Source organism: Mytilus edulis, chromosome 10 (assembly GCF_963676685.1).
Source record: "Mytilus edulis chromosome 10, xbMytEdul2.2, whole genome shotgun sequence".
In the NCBI taxonomy this organism is placed as follows: Eukaryota; Metazoa; Mollusca; class Bivalvia; order Mytilida; family Mytilidae; genus Mytilus; species Mytilus edulis.
The window spans coordinates 45,472,500-45,496,146 of record NC_092353.1 but is presented as its reverse complement, the minus strand read 5'-3'; the positions used below and the strand labels follow the sequence as shown (position 1 = coordinate 45,496,146).

Genomic DNA, 23,647 nt, shown 5'->3' with positions numbered 1-23,647 from the left:
GAAATCGTTAACCCTTCAACAATAATCGTAACTAGAATTCTTTCTGTACATTTTATTCGAACTCAAGTTTATATTGAAGTGCATCTTCGCTAGCCAAGGGTTACGATCCACTCCCGCTCTCTTCGCGGGGAGTGGCTCTCTTCGCGGGAGTGGATCTTAACCCTTGGATAGCGAAGATGATTGAAGTGTAACTCGAAACATAACTTTAATTTTACCTCAATTCGGCTCGAAACGAAACACAACCAGAATTTCTAACTGATACTCGAACTTTAAATCGATCTCCAAATGAAATTATAGACTCGAACCCTACTTGGTGACAATATTCATTAAACATATGCCTGCATAAAATTGAAAATGCTCATGCTGTTATAGAATACATTAATATAGACGGAAGTGTAGGCAAGTTAATCTGGACAACCCGTACAGATAAAAAAAAGTGGTTACATATTATTATTCAACACTTCAATATTTATTTCAGGTTAATTGACCCACGAAATCCTCAATAGAATTCGTATAATCACTATAATGTATTCTCATAACGTGATGAAACTAATACAATTATTGCATCAGTTTGTGTCTGACTCTCAATTTTGCTATTATATAGTGCTCAATTCCGGGATATGAAAATACTCATAGCAGGTATACATATAAATATATTATAATGTTAAAAACTTCTATTAAATGTCCTATTTTTGACAATTAGCAATTATGTTATTAGTTAAGTATGTGACCAAATGAACTTTTGACCTCATACGATGACCGCCAAGTTTATGCCAAAATTGCCCTATATTTAAGAACTTTCCCTTCTATGTACCTCTGAAACACCTTGTTCTAGATTCCGGACAACCACATGGCTCATGTTCATTGATTTACTAAACATTGTAAACAAGTAGTAGTAGAAAGTCGGTCACTCACAGTTGTCCATTTCATTCATTCACGATGTCGGAACCAAATAACAACCAAGTCAAATACACAATCCCAGAATTGATTATAAAGAAGCGAAATGGACAAAAATTGTCAAAGGATGAGATAGAATTTTTTGTGCAATCTGTAGTGAATGGGCATGTCCAAGAATCCCAGATCGGTAAGTCTATTAAAAGTGCATGTTTCATGTGTTTTCTCGATTTATGTGAATATTAATGATTTACATTTTAGTGAATAACAACCAAAAATTAAATATCTTAAGATTGATTATATTTTTTTAAGTATATTAAACATTTCAAGTATATAATTATTTTAAAATTTGTATATATTTTATCGTTTGCTGAAATACTTATCTGTGAACATGGTGAATAATCTATCAGATTTTTGGAGAAATGTAACAAATAGCTATGTTTAGACATGGAAAAAAATAAACATTATATCAAAGTTTTCAAAGTTTGCCTCCTGCTACATTTTATTGAAAAAATATAAAAAAAGCATGTTTTTCATTTTTAATCGTCGCTTTTTTGTTGTAATGAAATCTAAAAAGTAGACATTTTTTGAAAACGTTTTGAATTTCAAAAGTGCAGATTTTTTTTTCTCCTCATATCTGTTATACATAAACATCTTAGTTCTTGAAAAGTCATGATTTTGTAACGATTTGACTACAATATCTACGCAGTAAATATATTTGTTGAATTATGTAATTTTTGTTTGAAATAAATGAAATACTCCTATTCGTGTTGAATAATAGATGTATGTTAATACCAGGAGAGCCAGTAGAGAGCTTCAAGTAATTATTGCATTCGCATGTTTTGAAAATCCTAGGATTACCTCGGACATATATTGTGACGAAATCTGTATACATCGTCTCTGAAAATTTACTGAAAATAGTTGCTTTTCATATATTTAAGCCACTACAATTCTATTATTATTTGATGTAACAGCTTTTCATATATATATGTGGGGGGGGGGGGGGGGGGGATGTCGTAAATGTACACATGATTTAAAATGTTTGAGTTAAAATGTAACAATTAAAGTTAAAATTTGTATTTTTTTCTTTTTGACCTCTTTTCCCCCCTTATAAATCAAATAATAAAGTACAAGACAATCGAAGATGAAATTAAAGACACGTTTTCATCTGATTGAGGTCTAGTGAGGACTCGACAGTTAACAATTAAATGATGCAATGTTTGGACGATTTCACTTCGACTGCCGGACTCTTTCTAAAGTGAAAACTAACGCACAATATAAACATAACAACAAAAGCTTATATATAAAATAATATTGATGACTCGGAACGGATCAAAGTTGTGTGTGTAATAAACGATTCTTGTCCATATTGTATTCTTAGAAGAAATAATTTGACAATAGGAAAAACGCATACTTTAAGATAATTATGTCTTAAAATGTTTTCAAAAGTTATCACAATTCAAAAGCAATACAATTTTTGACATTTGTGGTTAAATCTTGCACACCGTACGATTCAAAGAATATCGCGTTTAACAGCAGAGTAATGACATTTTCCTGATAAAATAGTTCATTTGTCAAAGTCCCAAAAATATTCGAAACAAGAAAATATTTTTTTTTAATTGTTCTTCATAGAAATACCATTTTCGAATTTTCAGCGCTGTCGCATATCCGCTATTTCACAACAGTTGATGAAATCTCTTTAAATTTCCTGTGACTAAATGAAGGTGTTTTTTTTTTTTTTTTTTAGTTTCACAATTTCAGCTTTACTCGTTGTTTGGTTGCAGACCTTTTTTAAGTAGCGAAAAGTGATACTAAAATTGATTTTGGCTTTTCCATTTCGGAAGTTCAAACCCTACACAAAATTATTCATTATTCATTTTTACCTGATCCTGTCTGACCGGTTCCTGTCTGGGTTCCAGATTTGCAAATTTCATTTTCATGCAGGAAAATCTGGTTTGCTTCCAATCTTAAAGTTTCTTGTTTCAAATTGACCCGAATCTCAATTTGTATTTGCAGACAACATATTTGAATTTGAAATAATGTTTTAAAGGCATTACTCTGAAAGGAAAAAAAACAACATGATGTGTCTTTTCCATAATAATTGAAACAAAAAATTACATAAATTATAAAGTGGCGCTTCACGCAAAAATATGCGCGTAGGAGAGGAATAGATATACATTATAGATGTGTACAACATATATATGTACAAACACATGTCTGTTCTGTTACACCGAACCAAAATCAATATTTTCTTCAAAAAAGGTTAAAGGTTACTTTTGCGAATCCTTTTTAATATGAAAAACATAAATGTGACATGTACACACATTATTAATTATATCATTGACTTTATAGATCTTGTCGTCTAGTACGGACTATTATAGATACGAGACCCGGACACACAGAGAAATAATTAAGTATGAAATGTTTAGGTTAAGATTACCGGCTTCACATTTCCTGTAAACCAATATTTTCTAAATATAGCAGTAACGCTGTTATCAATATTCTCTAAATATAAATAGTAACTAAGTGAATTTTTTTGTACTTTTCACATTTAGGGGCTCATTTAGGGACAACTTGGACATATCTGTGTTGACACTTTAAATAATGGCTATTATTTTAGTTTTATTATTGTAGTTTTAACATTTAAAAACAATGTAAGATCATTTTTTTAAATTTCATTGTACATTTTAAAGTCATCTTACCTGGTAGTTTAAGAATATATATTTTTTGTTATCACTTGACCTCTGTTGTCTGTATAGTCCGTTCCCTTAGTCCGTTAACCTTTTAATGAAATCTCTTCCAAACCAATTAGCGGTTTCATATGGCAAGCCGTTCTCGTCAAAACTATATTTAAACCCTTTTTTCGAAAAAAAAAATACACACTGAGATTTTAAAACCTAAAATAACACACTGAGAAATGCCGTGTTAAGGAGGCCCGAGGGTATAAAAATTTCAGAAAAAAATCAAACATTTGTTTTTCTTTACAAATTTTATTGATTTCCTTTTGTAGTTGTTACTTTATCATATGGTACAAAAATCTTTCAAAACAATCAATTCGTGTTGGGCCCAGATGACTTTTAAATGTATACATCATTGAAAAAGTTCCAAATTATCTCCCTTTGGTGGAAAAAATGCCATTTTTTGGCAATATCTTTTTCAACTCATCGGTGACCTATCTTTTTTAATATAATTTCCATATAAGCTGTACTTAAACTAAATTATTGTAAAATTTGAGCGATTTCTGTAATACATTTCTTTTTTTATTTCGATATTACCTTTATTTCTCTTATTACATCAACAGAAAAAAAAACACCTTTACATAAATGTATGCTTCTTTCGAAGGAGCGCAAATGAACGGTGACCCCACTTTTTTATTTTATTTTTCTATTAACTATGAGATAAAGTTCATTTATAGAAAAATATAGAGAAATCCTATATAAATGATTTAGACCCGCGAACCCCCTTAAGAGTTGTACGTTAAAGACACCCTTGTAGATTTCGAAAAAGAGCAGGCTTATGCCGCTACAAGGCGAGTGGCGGATCCAGGGGGAGGGTTCCGGGGGTTGGAACCCCCCTTTTTTTTGGACGATCAATGCATTTGAATGGGGACATATAATTGGAACCCCCCTTTTTAAAATGGCTGGATCCGCCCCTGAAGGCAGCACGCGCACCCACAAAGTGGAAAGGGATTAATATAGATGCAAAACTAGTTTCCCAAACCACTTTAAATAAATATGTTTTCACTAACCGTTTCACTATTTTAAGTAGTGTTGGTCTGGGAAATTCTTTGATGACATCTATGAGTGAATTCCCAATTTTAGTTTAGTGAGTCTACAATTATACGATAATTTACCGTTATCAATAATATGACGGTCGCTTTTCTAAGACATGCAAGATTGATTACGCTGCAAGTTTTAACGGACAGTTTTAAAACATATGTAAAACATATCTATAGAAATCATTGTCAATCTATTATTTAAAATGAATCTGGCAGACCTTGGCCGATTTTTTCTTAATCCAGCCTTCACTTTCCGTTATAGAAGATAAAACAACAGCTGTCGCACGTATTGAAACATATGCCGTTAATCGTTTCATTGAAGATTTATTGAGTAAATAAAGTTCACAGCCTAACAAATGATTCACAATGTGCGCCCAGCATAACAAATGATTCACAATGTGAGAACAGCATACCAAATGCACCACAATGTGCGAACAGTATTATAACAAATGATTCACAATGTGCGAACAGCATACATGTAACACATGATTCCCAATGTGCGAACAGCATAACAAATGATTCACAATGTGCGAACAGCATAACAAATGATTCAAAATGGGTGCACAGCATGACAAATGCGTCACAATGTGCGCGCAGAATAACAAATGATTCACATAACAAATGATTCACAATGCGCACAGCATAACAAATGATTCACAATGTGCGAACAGCATAACAAATGATTCAAAATGTGCGAACAGCATAACAAATGATTTACAATGTACGCACCGCATAACAAATGATTCACAGTGTGCGCACAGCTTAACAAATGATGCGCAATGTGCGTGTTAGCGTTACATTATTAAGATATTCTCAATACTGCGATGTCATAGGTGAACATGGTGAATGTAAACAAAAGATATTTTTACATTATTTCTTGAAACATAAGGTGTCATTTTTTCGCCGGATTTCCATGTCGTATACAAACATGTGTACCCTTTTATTCATTTTCATCTTCATTTATTCGTTATACTTAAATATAAATCACTTTATATTTATTAGGCATTTAGATATTATTCCCGTTTTTTTTTTGCCTTTTTTTGCAAATTAGAAAAAAAACACCCTGAACGGTACAATGTCATTTCGAAAACGCGCTATTGACGTACAGAAAACATTCAAAGAACGTCAAATGAATATTTTGTAGATACATGTATCATTTATAAAGCTTATACAAATATAAAGCTTTCTGCACGAATGACAGTTGTTAACTTCTGTTTAGTAATAATCGGGGGGGGGGGGGGGGTCACTGTGGCTTTCCATAGGAAGCAATTTTAAGGAAGGTTTTGTGACTTTGGTTTGTACGCGTACGTGCGTTTTTACAGTTACTTCAGAGCTTCAGAGCTTCAGTTAAAATATGATGACTAAACATGCATACAACGTGTAGAATTTCAAATATCTAAGCACAACTTTTAGTGTTTTCACTATTATAAATCGACTCCTCTCAGCTTGTTGTTATGCATCGCTTCGGAACGCAAGATTAACGTGCGGAATCAATTGTGCGGCGGTTAAACCACGTGATTTACCTCGAACCAAAATACAATGAAAGATTGTAAAAGTAATTTTTTAATCTTCAAGTTTGAATGTACCTGATAATCAAGGACGAAAAGCTAAAAATTGACAGTTTTCAGTTAAGTAGAGTTGAATTTATTTGTTTTTGAGTATTGATAAAATTTATGAGTTTGCACCAATGAACAACACAAAAACTTAACACGTCTAGAAGTCTACGTTGGTCTTTCAACAAATGGGCAAGTGTCGTGTTTTATGTTCACCAGTACACGTACACACAGTTGATCGGAAGGAATTTTTTCTTGCGTACAATCTTTCTGCGTTTGTATGTATTAAATTCCCTTTCCTACCCATCAGTTATGAAAGGAAGATTTTCCTTTATGTTTGAGGCGAAAGAAAAGATTTTTCGGTTCATAGTAGATTTTTTTTTTTCATATTACTATAGGGAGGTTTAAATTTATGTTTTGATTTACCTGTTATTTAAAACATTTTGTTGAAATATTTGAACAAATGATGGATTTTTTTTGTAGCTGCAGATATAATGATTACATGAGTGTTCATAAGCAATAATGTATAAATATAAAATATCTTAAACATTGTTTGACAAAGAGAAGGGAAATTAGAGGAATCCACAAATACAAGTTGGATTGGAAAAGAATCAACTTTTCCCATTTAACATTAACAAAGACGATGGGATATGATTGCCAATGAGACAACTCTCCACAAGAAACCAAAATACAGCAATTAACAACTATAGATCACCGTACGGCCTTTAACAATGAGCAAAGCCCATACCGCATAGTAACCTATAAAGGCCCCGAAATGACAACGAAAAACAATTCAAACGAGAAAACTAACGGCCTTATTTATGTACAAAAAAATGAACGAAAAACAAATATGTAACACATAAACAAACGACAACCACTGAATTACAGGCTCCTGACGCCTTAATAAATGCACGAATTCTGATTGTCCAATGTTACAATTGTAACTTGATTTTTTTCCAATCTTCTTTGTTCATATGCAATGTAGTTCCTCTTTGTATTCAATAAATAAAGACATTGTGACCAGTAGAGTAGAGGGTGGTTGTACCCCCTCCCAACTCAAATCTAAAAATAGTATTTCTAAGGGAGAACCCCAATAAAGCAGATGTCTATATGTGGGGGTTATAACTTTTATGAATAGATGTGAGACTTCACCTGCACACCTGTTGGGGTTTATAATCTAAATGTTATCGATTATTGTAAACATAATGTGGGGGTTATGAATATTGAATGAGATGCTTGTACTTATTGCTTTTTAATTTATTCATCTGTGTTTTCCCCTTACTTTATAAGTAGATTTAAACATACATATATTTACTATATAGAAATTAGTCCGTCGTGAGTTTTTTAATCTAGGTTTTGAAATGTCAAACGTACTTTCAAAGGAAATTAAGACGGTGAGTAGCGTTAAACAACTATTTTTTTCACTCGAGCTTTTGTTTTTGTTTTAGAAAAAGTCTTTGTTATTGTTTTGATTTGATTCTTCGTAGGTTCGCTTTTTACCAGAGGGAAGAATTAAAGAAATACACCCCATGGTAGTCTGGTCGTTTGCCTCCCGAGAGGCAAGAAAGGGTCATTGGATGACATACGCCATTGATGCCCATCGTTTCAGGCGACGTATTCACACAATGGAGAAGATATGCTCCCCAATTTTATCCCGTGATCACAGAGAAAGGGTGTATAAAAATTCACGATCTCCTGATATTAAAACCCCCAATCCGTAGGTTTCAACTACAGCACCTGTTCTACCAAATCACTATAAATACACGTTTAAAAATTGTTCAGAGTATCAGAATAAGAAAAACAATTCGACTGTCAACATGCAGAAAGAACACATAGAGTCCCTTCAGAAAAACTACGTGAAATTGGTGAAAGAAACACCAACAGATGCTGTGGTTGATCATTTATATCAGAATGGAATACTAACAGATGAGTTGAGAGAAGAAATTTTACAGAATTCAAATATTTATTCGAAAACTAGACAACTTATTTCTACACTTCAGAGAAGGGGACCAATGGCATTCGAATGTTTTTGTACAGCACTGGTAGATGAAGGCAAGTCCAGTTTAGTACAGCTTTTAAAAGAGTCAACGATTGAATCAGAAGTATCAAAAGATCGAGTTATGATACCTATAGGAGGTGATATCTTTGTCGTCGTCAATGAATGGGATGACAAAGTGCTTATTCACATCCGCAAATACGAAAAGAATTCAGCAGACACATATGTTCCTACAAAAAAGGGAATAGCATTGCGTTTGAACCAGTGGCAGCTTTTAGAAATGTATGTGAACGAAATAGATGCGGCTATAGGTCAGATGATTGATGACGTTACAGGGGTTCCTGAAATGACTTTTCATCTTGGTAAAGGTGTGTACGTCTCTGTTAACAAAACGTATCCAACCGTTGATGTCAGACAACGATGGAAGATCCCTGATTCCAATAAGATAGTTTCAACAAAGAAGGGTATTTCTCTGACATATGATAAGTGGGAAGCGTTGAAAGGCACATTTCCTGACGTCAGAGAGAGTGTTCCTGAACTGGAAACCACGACCCCTTGTATTTTATCAGAGGACCATCAAAACCAAGAAGGGATGCTCAGGTGTTCAAACTGTAACCCGTTCGCTGAACCTTTATGAAGTCGTGGTATAAAAACGTTAACAGTTAAAGAGTAATCCATTTTGTCTCCTGTTGGGTCAGAGTACAACATGAATTCACGAGCAATATCTTTTGAGTCTGTAGAACGAAATGATGAGCAACCAATTAGGTTTTCTATGGGACATAAAATGCCGTCTCAGTTAAGTTTGGCATCTAATCTTTCCTCAATGTATGAAAAATATTCAATGCATTTGGACGTGATTAAATGGACTGGTGTCGTTGTAATGCTTGCTCTAATGTCCACAAGTTTAGCGGTAACCAGTGAAATGTCTCGGAGGGTACCCACAAACCAGACGGACTGTAAAAGGATTACGATAGCTCATAAAAACAGTGATCCGACGATGAACAACACGACCTGTAAATATTTTGAACAGTTTGATCTACCGGGGCACTATAAAGTCACTGTGTGTTTATTCCGAAAACAAGTCCAGGTAGATATAAGACATCATAAAAGGTGCGGTATACTGTTCAGCACTAAACAATGGAGATATCTGCAGAGATTACAATCAAGTATCAACAGTGCTATGAAAAAAGCTGGTAAAGAACTGAGACAATAGACATGATCGATTAGTTTGATGTTATTTTTAGTATACTGTTTTATTATAATAAATTTTTTAAAATAAAATATCAAATGTTTTGTTTTTATTTTAACTGAGAAGTGAAATATTTTCGATCTATCGACATTGACAAATTAAAACATACATTCACACCCCAAAAACTGAAACTTCAACCCGAGATTAAGACAAAAGATAACAGAATAAAGAATTTGATCTTGATAAATCCTTAATAAATAACATGTTCACATAAAAAAAACATTATTCGAGATGAGTTCGTTAAACTATGAGGACTATTTAGATAAAATATGGCATGACCCTAAGCATGCTGCTGCATTTACGGGTTCTGACAAATTATACAACATAGTTAAACAAGAGGGGAAAATAAAAATAGGAAGACACAAAATAAAACAATGGTTACAAAACCAGGACGCTTACAGTCTTTCACGGAATAATGTACACAAATTTAAACGGAGTCGATATGTTGTGGATACAATAGATAGTCTCTGGGAAATGGACTTGGCGCAATTAGATAAATTTCAAGACTTCAACTCAGGAAATAAATTCTTGTTGTTTGTTATTGATTGTTTTTCCAAGTTTCTATGGATACAACCAATTGTGGATAAAACCCACACCAGTGTACTTAACGCCTTAAAAACAATTATGAGTGGAAACAGGAAGCCTTCCTCTATTAGATCAGACTTGGGGAAAGAATTTAAAAACCAATACGTACGGAAATATCTTTCAAACCAGGGGATTAACACGTATTATTCTCTTAACGATACAAAATGTGCAATTGTCGAGAGAAGCATTCGAAGTCTGAAGTCGATTTTATTCAGGTATTTTAGGCACAACCAAACATATAAATATGTGAATGTCCTGCAAGATATGGTCAAGGGGTATAACGCAAGACCGCATCGTACCCTTGGTGGATTCGCACCGTTCGAAGTAAATAAACACAATGCAGGTGAAGTTCGTTTAAGTGCATATCTTGCTCGAAACCCTAAGAGAAGGGAAAAGAAAGTCGTTAAAAAAACAAATATCAAAAGTAGGAAAAAAAGCTTTAGATACAAGGTAAACGATCTTGTCAGACTTACGTTCAAACGTCATCCATTTCAACGTGGCTATCTACAGAAATGGACAGAGGAGATATTCAAGATATCACGTCGGTATTTCCGTCAACAACTTAGTCTGTACAAGGTCGTTGACCTTCAAGATGAAGCAATAGAAGGGACCTTCCAAGATAGTGAAGTTCAGAAAGTACGGAAGGATGGAGAGACCAAATGGAAAATAGAAAAGGTTATTAAAAGACGAAAAAGAAATGGGACTAAGCAGGTACTGGTGCGTTGGCTAGGGTACCCTAAAAAGTTCGACTCATGGGTTCCCGTTTCAGATATCCAAAATGAATAAATAACACGATCTCTTGTCATAAAACGTCATTTCTGTTCAAGATGAGTATACGTATGGTTCTTAAATCGTCCGATGGATCACATTTGTTTGAACAGAATATGGCTTACGACTTCACAGTACAATTAGATAGGCAAATAAATCTTGAAGCATATTGGGTTGTGGCATTGACAGAAATCGATATCACTTATAAAAACGCGTCGAAATATATAGACGATGTTTACGTCTATTCAAACATTTGTGAAGAGAGTTTTGTGGGTTCATCCGAGAAACCACTCCTACGGAAAGTTCACATCAGTAAAGACGCAACAGACGCACGCGTCATTAGGAAGATTAAACACTATAGGACAAACGTGATCTTTAACACTCCATATTATGTTCCTGTTCGTTTGGGGCAAGTGAATCAAGTTCATATCTATTTAAGAGACGACAAGGGACAACCGTGTTCAGTTATCAATTTGGAAGCCTGTGTAACACTTCACTTTAAAAAGTATCCTTTTCTGTAGAGATGTCGAAATCCCCATACATAAGTGATGCATTGTTATGGCAAGAGGCCATAAATAAAGCGAGCTATTTAAAAAAGGAACAAAATAATCAACTTGGAAGAGGAATTTCGAGACGTTATGGTAGAAAAAGATTTGTAATTCTGAAGAAAGACGTACCTAAAAATGAAACCAGGGTGGAACAGGTAGCCCCAACAGCCGCAATCGAACATCGTGCTGTTTCAGAACTTATACAACAGACGCGAGACAAAGACCCGCACATCAAACAAGAAAAAGCTAAGTCAGTGGGTATAAAAGAAAAGAAATCAAAACCAAGAACCATTCAAGTCGAAAAACTTAAAGGAGCAAGAGGTAAAACGCAGAAAGCTAAAAACAGGGCACCACCCAAGACAAAACACTATACAAAGAATAGAAAGATCAATTTAGAAATTGAACCATCCATTTTTGATAAAAGGACAACAAAGAAATGGCGTATCTAAACGAAGAAAATAAAGACATTAGCATTCCAATGGAGTTGGATTTGTTTGACGAACCTAAGAATCAAGTAGCTATCGATCGAATATTTTTTTCGGAAACTAGGCCTATGTCAAACTTCACTTCGCCAGATGTATCTACAGTAGATTTTTTCGTTTCGGGACAAGGTCCCGAATATATGGATTTAAGACGCAGTAGATTATATGTTCGGGCAAAACTTGTCAAGGCTGATGGAACGGCACTAGACGATACCGATACGTCAAGTATTGTAAATTTGCCTCTTCAAGCTATGTGGGCACAAATGGATGTGTATATGAACAATAAACTAGTGTCGTTAAATACGTCAAACTACCCATGGAAAGCCTATATCAACACTATTCTTACCAGTGGTACCGATGAACAGAAATCACAACTTCAGTCACAATTGTTCATGAAAGATTCCGGTGATTTAGCGAGTACGGATGGAAAAAATGGAGCTAACACTGGATTGATTCTTCGTCGAGATTTTATCAAGAACAGTAGAGAATTTGAAATGGAGGGACCGCTGTTTGAAGACATATTTTCACTTGATCGCCATTTAATACAAGGCGTCGATTTGTATATAAAACTTTATCGTAGTAGCGACCAGTTTTTTGTCATTTCGGGTGAAGACACCCCCGCTTACAAGTTACAGTTGTTAGATTGTGTTTATAAGGCATGCAAAATTAAAGTAGACCCAGGAATCATTGTTAACCATATGAAACAGATAGAAACCAAGCCTGTCCGTTACTATTTCCAAAGGACGGAAGTAAAAAGAAACACTATCAATAAAGACTCTAGGGAATTCATTTGGGACAATATGTTCAACATCCGTCCAAGTACTCTAGTCTTAGGGCTTATTTCACAAGAAAGCGGAAATGGTACGTACGATACTAACCCCTTCTGTTTCAACCATTACAATGCTACTGACGTAGGACTGTACGTTAACGGAGAGAGCGTTCCAGCGAGACCGTTAAAGCTTGACTTTGGGGATAACCGACAGTATGCAACGGCATACGCTAATTTATTTGAGGTCTGTGAAAAAATGAACAGAGACGCAGGACTCGCTATAACAAGAGAAGACTATGGAAAAGGGTACACCTTGTATGCTTTTCCATTGGACCCGAAAGGACTTGGAGATGACTATATAAACTTGGTGAAGCATGGAAATGTGAGAGCGGAAATAAAGTTCAAGACTGGACTACCCTCTGCTGTCACTTGCATAGCTTTTGGAGTATTCGATTCATTTCTAGAGATAGACCATTCCCGAAACGTTCGCTATATACAGTCATGAACGGATACGAACTAGAATGTGCCCTCCGATCAAATTCGTGTATACATCGGCACGTGAAAGGAGTATTTGCTAGGAACAATTTACCAACAAATAAGATACATTACCCCAGTGCCTACATCGTCAACAACCATACTAGTGATCTGCCGGGAGAACATTGGATGGCAATTGTGCTTAAAAGTAAATCTCACGGGATGTTTTTCGACAGTTTTGGCAGACCACCTGAATTTTATGGAGAAGAATTAAAACATTTTCTGAACTGTAACGTGAAAAAATACGAGTGTTTTAATGTTCAAGTTCAGCCAAAGTCGTCTTCTCATTGTGGATTATTTGTGTTAACTTTTCTCATGTTGAACCTATGTTTTAAATATTCGTTAGATTGTATTGTCAAGATTTTCGATTCAAACGTTAATGTAAACGACCATTTTGTATTTAATTTTGTCAACACCTATTATAGTTTGTGTCAATAAAATATATACATTTGTCCATCGTATTAAGTTATTTATGCTGTGTCCAATTCCTTCATACCTCATCCGGACGTCAAGATGACAACTTCTCACGACGTGTTACCTTTTCAAAGTCCATGCACTTTCATGATATCGGGGGCTACTCAAAGCGGAAAGACTACGTTTGTTATGAAATTACTAAAGCATGCAACTGCCATGTTTAAGACCCCTCCGGTTCAAACAGTGTATTGTTATACCGAGTTTCAACCTGTTTTCGACCAAGCTGAAAAAAATATACCCAATTTTATTCTGCACGAAGGCTTCCCCACAAGAAGTGACCTTATGGAATGGACCAACCCGGACAAGCACACACTCCTTGTTCTGGATGACATGATGAGGTTGATCAGTAAGAGTGATGAGGCTTTACACCTGGCTACCGCTCTATCACATCACAGGAACTGTTCGGTAATTTTCATCACCCAAAACCTGTTTGAAAAAGGGACACATTTCCGATCGATAAGTTTGAACACCCATATTTTTGTTCTAATGGCTAATAACAGAGATAAAAAACAACTCATCGCCTTTGCAAGTCAGGCATTTCCCGGGGAGACGAAATATTTCAAAGACGCTTATGATAAAGCTATCAATTGTGTTTCAGTTGGTGGGTACCTAGTATGCGACTTGTCACCTTATACGAATAAAAAGTACCGCTTACGTACTTCGATATTTCCAAGTGATGACGTCACCATTGTATATGCCCCAAAGTAATAAAACTGTGACGAGCAAACGTAAAGCACCAGTTGACAAACAATATGCCGTTGAGTATCACGTCATACAGTACATTTCTTAAATTTGCATATGATGCTGCCCCTAGACAGCAGAAAGTCTTAATTCAGTCAGCTTCGAACGACCAAATGGATATCATATCGGAAATAGCATTGAATGTGTACAGAGGAAGTATACCGGTGAGCCCCTCACATATAAGAAAACTACGACCTTACATATTACACATTCGTTCCTTGTCATCCCGATCGATCACATACACACGGAAAAGGAATATTTTAGTGAGACATCCTACACTGACTTGCCTTTTGATTAAACCTGTTTTGTTATTTTTGAACGAACAGTAATGGCCCAAGAGCTCATACTCGTGTCTAAAGAACGATACGAACGTCTCGTGAATCAAACACAAACTACCAATCAAACGGACTTTAGAAAAAAAGAAATATCGAAAACCGACCATGGAGAACACCCCGTCACTAACTTCATGCCAATGATAGATAGTACTTTACCCCAAAAAATTAAACAACATGCTGCCGACCTTTACAGATTCGTTTTAGCTCAAGATAAAAACGTGGTAAATCATAACGAACAAGGCGAATTAATACGAAACGGGAAAACAGTGACTGGTTCGCATATTGTAGATCTTATTCACTACACCGTGTCAACACGGCAAAGAAAAGAGCCAATTGGAAGTAAGGAGTTTCAAATCCTTTTGAGAAAAATGAATGTACCAAAGACATTAATAGCAGAACGAGGGAAAAAATCGTTAACACAGACAGGAGGATTATTCGTTAAGAAAAAGGGGAGGAGAGACATCATGCCTGGGACGACGCAGAAAAAAGAAAAGATTCGTTGGATAAAATACTGACTTTATTGTATAACATATATTATATATATTTTTTCAATAAAAATCATGCTGAAAGTCATTTTTTATTTCTATAAATACCCATAAGGAACTGTATCGAAATTGTCAAGAATAACACGTTTGTCATACGCGAATTTATACTTCTTGTTTTCTTTTCTGCTGAATATTTTTCTCTGGTGAGGTAGTCGACTTATTTTAGTTGGATTAGTTAACGTTTTGGACATGTCCCTGTCCAATGTGATCATCTCCTTGACAGAATTGAAGTTAACAATGTTAGAATTCGTAAAATTAAGCGTGAAACCTTTGACTTTACACGTTTCAGTCTTGAGTGTCCGATAAGCATAGTTTTTCGGTCCACCGGACACAAATTCTACAATATGCCCCTCGTCTAATGGTATTTCGGACGTCAGTTCCCCCAAATAATCCCCTAACGACGGTTCAGGTTTTCCCTTCTGGCTTACGTAGATGCAGCTATCAGTGTCTGTGTAAAGAACTCTATCATCCAACATGTCTAAAACTTCATACAGTTTTAATCTAGCCCACATCGTTGTGAAAATAGCGATGAAGATGTTGGTCTTCGCATCCACAGGGGGGAACTTGGAGTTTTGTGTCCATTCTAGTTGTATTGTATCGTTTGATACAATGTGAAAATTTTCGACTACTTTAGTGGGGTCTGATATGATCTGAAAGAATTTGTCGGCCTCTGATTCATGGAAAAAGGAGTGCTTTTTCAGGAACAGTCGTTGTCCAAATTTCCCCCAGAAACTGTTGAGACACAGTTTGGCAAGACTACGTAAACCTGGATTTACCTTGATGTTGTCGTAATCTAAGTCTATGCCTTCATTTTCTTTATACAATCGAATGTAGTCTCGTTTTTCTTCCTCTGTCCGACAGTGTGGGGGGAAACCACTGGCTTCCTGTTTTATTTTAAGAAACAGCTGTACGTAGTTTGTGAACAATCCTCCGGAATTAGATTGTTTATCGTACTGTGTATCATCCGGAAAATGCCACACTTCGTACAGTTTTAACACTCGGTATCCTTTTTCTTTCGCTACCATTACTTCAGGTGTAGCATAAGTACCTGTAATACTTCGTTCCTGTTCATTATGCGTGCATTTACCTTGATGTTTTGTATCAGCACATGTTCTACATAGTGGGAAAGTGAGCTTTCCGTGACATCGGTAAGGTAGAACAGCGTGATACAAGTGTCTAGGTGGTAAAATTTTCACTTTGCACAAACCAAAATATGTATCCAACTCTTCAAAATCTTTAGTAATGATCTCTGGGTGATGCAATGGATAGCGACAATATTTGTTTGTCCATGGGTATAAAGATGTGAAATCTACGTATTTGATCTTTTCTTCATTTTTGACTTTGTAATACAACTTTGTAGTATCTGTTCGTCCACCCTGTAAAAGAAAATAATAACAATAAGGAAATGTGAAACAAAACATTTTGGAACACTTTCAAAAAAACACAATAGCGTTATTTTTCAAAATACATTTTTTTTTGTAAGGGGAGGAATTACAAAAATGAAAATGCTTATATACTTACAAAAAAGGCAAGGCGAGGATCAAGACGTTCTTCGATATCAAGATTATTCGCAAATAGTTTCAGTCTCTGGTTTGATTTCAATTGACTAGCGAAATCGTGCTCCCATATCTTTCGATATCCAAAGCCAAGTTCCCGTATGGTGTTCTCTCTTTTTTTGGTCACCACATACAATTCATCCATCGATTGTTTCGTTAAGGATGTTTTTGTTCCGCTTCTTTCACATGGAAAACATTTTTTACAGCCATGCCAAAGACACTGAAACAGAAGACAAATCAGTAAATGACAGCTCATTTTTTTGGTTTGAGTAAACGCGTTATCAAGTGACACCCCCATGGTAACGTTTCCCACAATACGCGTATCTAAGTTATCCGTTAAAACGCGTATCAATACTATGCACGCGGCGGCGGCGGCGGCGGTGGCGGGCGGGCGGGCGGCCTACCCCTCCGTAACAAAGGAAAAACTTACCCCTAAAAATTCAAAGACTTCGTTGGTTTCTTGACAGTACCCATCGACATGAAACTTTGTTCCAGGAATTTTGAATTCCCCTCGATTCAAGGCATGTTGAATAGACATCTTTTCTTCTTTCATCATCCATTCCAACCATACTATCGAGCTTTTGCTATGATTGTATCTTTTGGTGTATCCCTCTGATGGTACGTGGGCCAGCGGACTTTTGACAAATTTTCGCTGACCAAATTTACTTTGTGGATTTTCGGAGAGAAATGTTTCGGAAGACTTCCAAGTGTCATGATCTAAAACGTCGAATCCTTTCTCTGTAAATGTCATGGGTATATGGTCGATATCGTCAGTGTCATGCCTCAATACTTCCAAGTCATATTGTTCTTTTAAAAAATTAGTCTTGTAAACACCCATGCACACACTTGCAATGGTCACATAATCTAAAACATCAACCCCTTGCCCGTGTGTGTTTTTCGTTTTCCCCGTTCCAGTTACCTCCAACATCAAATCACGAAATCTTAAGACTCCTTCCCTTAAGATCGTCGTGTCACTGCAACAGTATTCTTTTATTTCTTTTGCAAAGTCAAATACTTCGTTTGTTTTCGTTTTGTACCACGACAAAAAATCACTCCTGTCATCTTTACTCATGTAGTCGCAACCGTAATATGTACTGTCCGGGTATGGGCCAATGTAATTTTGGTTTTCCATTGTATTGAAAAAATGAGGAAAGTAGCCTTTTTTCAATTCCTTTAGTCCAAACGCTTTCGGAATTTTCGATAACTTCATAGGTAAAAAGTTCAACGAATCTAAAACTCGGATGTTTAAACCTCGATTTATCGCCATGTACATGATTTTGGATCCATTGAAGATAACGTCTGGGCGAATAGAATTCTTTATCAACCAGTCAATCAGAAAATAATTATCGTAACCAGATCCATTGTGGGACAACACGACTGCGTTTGTGTACTGCTCTGAGAAAACCCTTCTACAGAATGCATCAGTGGCGAGTTCACCGCGAAATATTCTTTCCCTAAAACCACATGTTTTGAAACATGGTTCTTTTTTAAATTCTTTTTTGTCCTTTTTATCACACATCGAGCAGCGAACACCGCAAAAGTTACATTTTGGTTCATCAGATATCTGTTTGTCTTTACAGTGGTCACATGCTGTTTGCATACAGATGAAATTCACTTTGTGTTCTTTTGAACCACACCAAGATTTGCCGCAGTTTTGACAAAGTGTACACTGATTGCACGCTTCCTCTTTGTCTTTACAATTTTGGCATCTCGAAGTGGATGGTAGATTCCCGTTTTCACATTGTAGGAGTGTGTCTTGGGTCGTTTCACAATCGAAGAATATCATTTGTCTGTCGGTTCTCTCGGTATTGATTGCCCTCTGGTAGCATAAATGTTCTTCGGGTTGATAATCTCGGCAACAGACACATTTCCATTCTCCGCATTGGTGAAGTTCGGATGGTCGTTCCTCTCGGACTAGCACTTTTCTACAAGTTTTACACTCGTACTTTTTACCACAGTCCGTGTAAGAAACTCCTTTCTTTGTTATTTTTTCCTCTATGTGCCTTTGAAAACAAGCTATGGATCTACACGTTCTATTACACGCCCGACAAGACAAACTGTTCCCTGTCAGAACACAATCCGAACTGCAGCATACGGTACAATGCGTTTGGCAAGAATGTTGATCTTTGGCACTGTACGGTTTAAGACAGTCTGTACAGAAGTAGCTACAACAAAAGAAACCCGATATACTCACTATGGCTGCAAAGTGTCCACAACCGTTCTCTTCAATAAGGTAGAGAAACACCTTTTTTCTGTCCGTTTCTCCTTCACCAACACGAATGAATTTGTTTCCTAGTTTTGATGAAATGACTAAAATTTGCAAGTCCACCACCTTTTCAAAGCGTTCTATGTCATTAATGTTACATTGTTTCTCCGTACTGACATCGGCTAATGCACAGAGACGTTTCGCAAAATTAATACATTCCTTTCTCCCCTTATCAAGTACATGATTGTAGAACCATTTCGGGGTGGTTCTGTGTTTCAGAACTTTATCTGTCATACACTCTGTGTCGTCTGACGTCAGTGTTTTCCATTCCCTAGGGGATACAACGCGACAGGTTTTCAGGAAGCAAACCGAAATTGCCATAGGCATGCACATTGTGTCACTAGGCCTACTGATAATAGAACGTTTGCGTTTTAAACTGTTATCGTCACCCGTCAATTTTGTAATATATACTCGACCACCACCGGATGGAATATCTATTCGCCCTACCGTAACAGAAAAACTATCGTCTACAGGTAGCTCTTCGTTGCTTTGCAGGACTTTGCTTATTTCATCCATCACCGTGGAGGCATCCATTGTATGAAGTTCTTGTAAAGGGACGACGATTGGGTCCGTTAAACCATTATGTTCGATGATAAGTCGTGCAAGACTGTTGTCTTGAGATCCTACACGCACTTGATCGAGAACATCGTCGAATACGTTGTGTAAATCGTCGACTATGTCCGTCAGTTTTTTATTCTGCAACTGATTAGAGAATTTAACTTCATACGTAATGTCTGTAGCCCCATTGTTGGCGTAGGTGCGTTCTCTTTTCTTGTGAAATGTGTGTGTTGTAGGGTTGTCGTCACCGGCACCATACTGGTGGGATGGGAAACTTGCTTTTTTAGCTGGAGGTGGTGTGTAAACGTCACATGAATCGGGAATGGATGTCGTCCTTTTATTAGAGTTGATAGTCGGTTCTATATGATTTTTGTCAGGAGAAGTGTCATCAAATAAACTTAAGTCAAAATCTTGAATTGTCTCGTGGTATAACATGTGAAACTCGTAGTTTTCTTGGTTACTGAACCATTCTCCACATGTCGTGCATTTGAAATCCATTGAATTGGTTTGTCTCAAATGAGTTAAGCGGAGTTGAACATACGGATCGTCCTCCAAACCATATGCTCGAACAAAAGTCAGCAATTGATCAGTGGACGTAAAACAGTTTATGATGTCTGTTAGAATCGGACACCCTTCCATCTGAGAAAAGAAATGAGATCCAATATGTTAGAAAAAACATATGTACTGAGCAAGGGGGTGTTTACCATTGTTTCAGCTACGTATAGCGGAGGTAAATTTCCTCAATTTTAGATTCGTTTTTTCATAAAATATTAAACATACAAGAATCAAACAAAATATGAGTACGTGTACTAATCTAAAGAAACATTATTACAGTATTCACTTTCAAATATCCGTTATTATAGTATTAATATTAGGGGTGGAGTTTGAGGTCTACTAAAGGTATTTAAATGATTAACAAATTGTTTTCTTCAATGACAATGTCACACAAGTATTATTTTTTAAAACTTTTGGTTAGTTTAGTTTATCATTGAAGAGTCGTGTATTGAAACTTCTACTAATGTTAATGTAATAAAAACTTCAATTACACTGTTATGGTTACAATCTGTGAATAGAAATACACTGGCTTTTGTCAAAATCATTCATTGAGAATAACTCAAGGGTGTTTTGTGTCTCACTCGTTGTTGATACATCGTGAATAATTTAACAATGGTGAACATAAAACTTTATTATCTCAAATAACGCCTTCCCCCTTTGAACTTTAGGGTAACAAGATTATAGTGTGTTTAATAGACAGCTTAAAAGAAACACTTTAGAAGAATTACACGACAAACGGATAGCAAATTAATGTATCTGACATAATGATTCTTGCGATTAAAATAGTACTGGTTTTTTTTAAACTTGTGTCAATGTTCAAAATTGAAATATAGTCCTAGTCTACTTAATTTTTTTTTTTTCAAACTGTTTTCTTTTTCTCTTTTCATTTTAATATCTATTCACGTTTTCATTACTTCTTCGTTAATCAAATTAGAAAAAATATCTGTAGTCAAAACTATTTCTAAAAAGAAACATGTCTTCAAATTTTTCTTTCTTAATATTTTTTTTCTCTTGAAAAATTTATTTTTATTTTTTTTCTATTTTCATTTACTTAATATTCGATTTCCATTGACATTCGCTTTTAATTTCCTTATTCGATTTTGAATTTTCTTTTTCAATTACTTTCAGTTCAAACTGTTTTATTCTCATTTTTCCATATTTTTTTTATTTATTTACGTTTTCATTACTTCATTATTCAAATTAGAAAAATATATCTTTAGTCAAAACTATTTTATTTCTCAAAAAATAATTCTTGAAATTTCTTTTTCTTTTTCTTTTTTTCTCTTGAAAAAATCATTTGGAAATACAATTTCCTTTTTTTCCCATTTTCACTTACTTATTCGATTTCCATTGACTAATTCGATTTTCATTTACTTAACCGATTTAATTTACTTATTCGATTTTCATTTTTATCATTTGATTTTCAATTACTTTTTTAATCTTCACTTACGATTTTCATTTACTTTATTTGATTTTCTTTTTCATTTTCCTTTTTTATTATTTGATTTTCAAATAATTTTTCAATCTTCACTTATGATTTTCATTTACTTTATTTGATTTTCATTTACTTTATGATTTTCATTTGCTTGTTTGAAATCCAAAAACGTTTTTATTATTTGATATTTGTTTTCTTCTTTGAAAAACAAACCTGCCATAAAGCTCACTAAAATACTTTTTAAAGATAATAATTCAGAAAAAAACCTTTTTCCCCTATCTAATAAAAATGTCATTTAAAATGAATTTGTTTAAAGTAAAATTTTAAAATTATATTCTATACCTAATAATAAATATACTTAAGTTTATATAGATTTCAATGTACCTTCCCAAAAAACAACAATTTTATTTGCTATGTAAACTCAAATGTTTTAAATATATTGATGTTTACCATAACTCTTGGTTGAAAATTTCAATAACAACATAAAAACGGGTCTTAAATGAAAAATATATTAAAACAAATGTCCCCTTTTCCTTACCATCAACACCTATTTTCAGTTAGTTTATTACTTTTACCAATAAACTTTATGCTGTTTTATATAAACGAAAATGGCGCAATGTATGCTTAACGATTAGGTACAATGAAAGATCTGTTTAATCGTGTTTTATTCAAAAAGTAGATGATCAAAAAAGGACAGCTGTGCTTACAAAACCATTATTTCACAACACTTTGCAATACCAATATAAAGTATGACTAAGGGTATGGATACGGGCGGTCAAAAAATATAAAAATAACGAATGCCCTGATGGGTTCAAAGTTAGGTCAATAAAGACAAGAACGATGTGATATTAATGAGATTTGTTTTTTTATTGTAATCAGGTGTTCAATTGTGAATAATACAAAAATATTTTTCTTTAAATTTTTTGAGATTATTCTTACCATTAATTCAGGATGAGGAGTTGCTTATTTGAACGCGTGTACATAAGTTATATTTCTTGTAACGACTTCTTTCTATCGGTATATCTGAACTCACAGATTGTGTATACGGTCTTTTACATTGACTGCTTGGCTTTTATACCCTTACTCAATAGAAAATAACCGATAAAAATTATAACCCCCAACAGGTGGCTCAGGCATCAACGACGTCTCCAATTTATTCAAAAGTATAAAAGTATTATAACCCCCAAATAAAAATCAATAAAGACATCTGTCATTTGTCATGGGGTATTTTTAGAAATTGACGTCATATCTTATAGTACTAGAACATAACCGATTAAAATTATAACCCCCAACAGGTGGCTCAGGCATCAACGACTTCTCTAATTTATTCAAAAGTTTAAAAGTAGTATAACCCCGAAATAAAGATCAATAAAGACATCTGTCATTTGTCATGGGGTATTTTTAGAAATTGACGTCATATCTTATAGTACTAGAACATAACCGATGAAAATTATAACCCCCAACAGGTGGCTCAGGAATCAACGACTTCTCTAATTTATTCAAAAGTTTAAAAGTAGTATAACCCCAAAAATAAAGATCAATATAGACATCTGTCCTTTGTCATAGGGTATTTTTAGAAATTGACGGCATATCTTATTATAGTTGGGGTTCAATCATTATAAACCCCACATATAGACATCTGCTTTATTGGGGTTCTCCCTTAGAAATACTATTTATAGATTTGAGTTGGGAGGGGGTACAACCACCCTCTACTCTACTGTGACCAATTCTTGTAAGGACAGAAATAGTCTAATAGTTATGTGTAGAATTTCAATGAAACAATAAAATATATTTATTTTTGTTCTTACAAATGTGATATTTACAAATTTGTGTCGTTGGTTTGAATTTTGTTATCGTTTTTGTATTAAGCTTTGAAAACTTTAATCGGCAGAAACAAATCGCAAACAGATAAAAACACTATATTATAAATCGTTAATAAAACAAATTTCAACCCATAATAGCACAGGCACTTGTCTCAGAATTTTTTCCCCTTATACCTTAATACCTTAATTTAAGGTATATAGGA

The 23,647-nt window shown here is 34.9% G+C and overlaps 1 protein-coding gene across 1 annotated transcript in view; it reads left to right on the top strand.

Moving 5' to 3' along the window:
• Positions 1 to 828: 828 nt before the first annotated feature.
• Positions 829 to 23,647, top strand: part of LOC139491285 (thymidine phosphorylase-like) — a 55,902-nt gene continuing 33,083 nt past the window's right edge. Inside the window, exon 1 of the mRNA XM_071278842.1 lies at positions 829 to 1,084. Coding sequence (XP_071134943.1) covers positions 940 to 1,084 — 145 coding nt within the window. The 5' untranslated portion in view covers positions 829 to 939. The remainder of the gene's footprint in view (positions 1,085 to 23,647) is intronic.